General features: G+C 48.0%; 1 protein-coding gene across 1 annotated transcript; it reads left to right on the top strand.

The window, feature by feature from the left end:
* Positions 1 to 5: 5 nt before the first annotated feature.
* LOC126913750 (myosin-8) lies at positions 6 to 1,877 on the top strand (the record flags this gene model as incomplete). The annotated part of the gene is made up of 6 exons (XM_050716934.1): positions 6 to 188; positions 479 to 604; positions 699 to 869; positions 956 to 1,060; positions 1,199 to 1,294; positions 1,725 to 1,877. Coding segments are annotated over 6 exons (834 nt in total), but the record flags the coding sequence as incomplete, so codon positions are not given.
* Between the last annotated feature and the right edge of the window lie 123 nt (positions 1,878 to 2,000).

Here is a 2,000-nt window from a genome sequence, read left to right as displayed (position 1 = left end):
TGGATGATGCACTCAGGACGCAGGAAGACCTGAAGGAGCAGGTGGCCATGGTGGAGCGCAGAGCAAACCTCTTGCAGGCTGAGATTGAGGAGCTGCGGGCAGCCCTGGAGCAGACGGAGCGGTCAAGGAAAGTGGCTGAGCAGGAGCTTCTGGATGCAAGCGAGCGTGTGCAGCTCCTCCATACCCAGGTAAGGGCTTGGTGCCCAAACCCGTTGTGTAGACACTTAACACAGATGACTGTTACAGCAGTAGAGGGTGACGCAGGACAATGGTCTCGAATGGCCTCTATACTGCTGTCCACAATGGAAACAGGGTCACAGCCCATCACCTAAGCCCACCACTGACATTTGGTAAACAATTCTTTAATAAAGAATTCCAAACGCTGAATTTAAAGGTTGAAGAGGAAAGAGTTCGCTCCGGCTGTAGCTTTGGTATTTCAGGCCTCAGAATACGAGTCTTACAATCTCTGTTTGCACAGAACACCAGCTTGATCAACACCAAGAAGAAGCTGGAAACAGACATTGCCCAAATTCAGAGTGAAATGGAAGATACCATCCAGGAAGCCCGCAATGCTGAAGAGAAGGCCAAGAAGGCCATCACGGATGTGAGTTGAGGCACTCTGTCACTGAGGATGGTGGATATATCCTCCCCCAAAATGTCTTCGGCCCTAACCTGGCTTTGCTGCTTTGCCTCTCCAGGCGGCCATGATGGCAGAAGAGCTGAAGAAGGAACAGGACACCAGTGCCCATCTGGAAAGGATGAAGAAGAACCTGGACCAGACAGTGAAAGACCTGCAGCACCGTCTGGATGAGGCTGAGCAGCTGGCACTGAAGGGAGGCAAGAAGCAAATCCAGAAGCTGGAGGCCAGGGTGCGTAGGGATGGTATTTGTGCACAAGTGAGCATGTCATGAAGGGAGCCACCTGGAAAGCTCCAAACATGGGCTTCTCATTGCAGGTGCGGGAGCTGGAAGGGGAGGTAGATGCTGAGCAGAAGCGCAGTGCTGAAGCCGTGAAGGGTGTGCGCAAGTACGAGAGGAGGGTGAAGGAGCTGACCTACCAGGTAAGGCAGGAGGCGTCTTTGTGCTGACGCACCCTTCTCACAGAAAGCCAAAGCATTTTTCCGTGAACTCCAAGAGGACGTTTTCTGGTGGTGTGGGGAAACCAACTCTCTCTCTTTCCTGCTTACCAACCACTCTAGTCTGAGGAAGACCGGAAGAACATCCTCAGGCTCCAGGATCTGGTGGACAAGCTGCAGATGAAGGTGAAATCCTACAAGAGACAATCTGAGGAGGCTGTAAGTATTACTCTGAGTGATGGTAAGAGGATTAATTGAGGAAAAGCATATGGGAAACCTGGGAAGTCTACAGGTCAATAATGAAGGACTCCAAATATTGTCTGACATGTTTATATATTTGTCTAGTGTTTAAGTACTAAAAGAATGAGATCAAAGGAAGGAAATAAAAGGGCAAATGTATGCAGTATTTCTGGGGGCATAGAACAGATGTTATTTCTAAGAAGGAATTCTTACTAATAATACTACATGTACAATGTATTAAAAAATTTTCACAAAAAATTTCAAATAATTTAAATAAGCATTTTTATGAAAGACACCCGGAACACTGCAATCCAGATAAGTTTGGTAATTATGTGGAAGGAAAGGAACAGCCAAATCAGTGCAACCCCTAGCCTGTGCTCCTCACCACCAACTCCCTCTCCCCACACAGGAGGAGCTGTCCAATGTCAACCTCTCCAAATTCCGCAAGATCCAGCATGAGCTGGAGGAAGCTGAGGAGCGGGCCGACATTGCAGAGTCGCAGGTCAACAAACTACGAGCAAAGAGCCGGGAGTTTCATAGGAGGATAGAAGAGGAAGAATGAAGTTGTCACGAGGAAACAAAATGGCCTGAGGGATGCACAAAATGTGAACCCTCTGTTGCTTTCTTCTGTAATGTATTTGTAACCATGTCAATGTGTAGAGAATAAAGACCGTAGATTAATTTG

The sequence above is a fragment of the Cygnus atratus genome, unplaced genomic scaffold (genome assembly GCF_013377495.2).
Source record: "Cygnus atratus isolate AKBS03 ecotype Queensland, Australia unplaced genomic scaffold, CAtr_DNAZoo_HiC_assembly HiC_scaffold_533, whole genome shotgun sequence".
Taxonomy (NCBI): Eukaryota; Metazoa; Chordata; class Aves; order Anseriformes; family Anatidae; genus Cygnus; species Cygnus atratus.
Note: the sequence above shows the minus strand (reverse complement) of the source record. Positions and strands in the feature narration are given on the sequence as shown.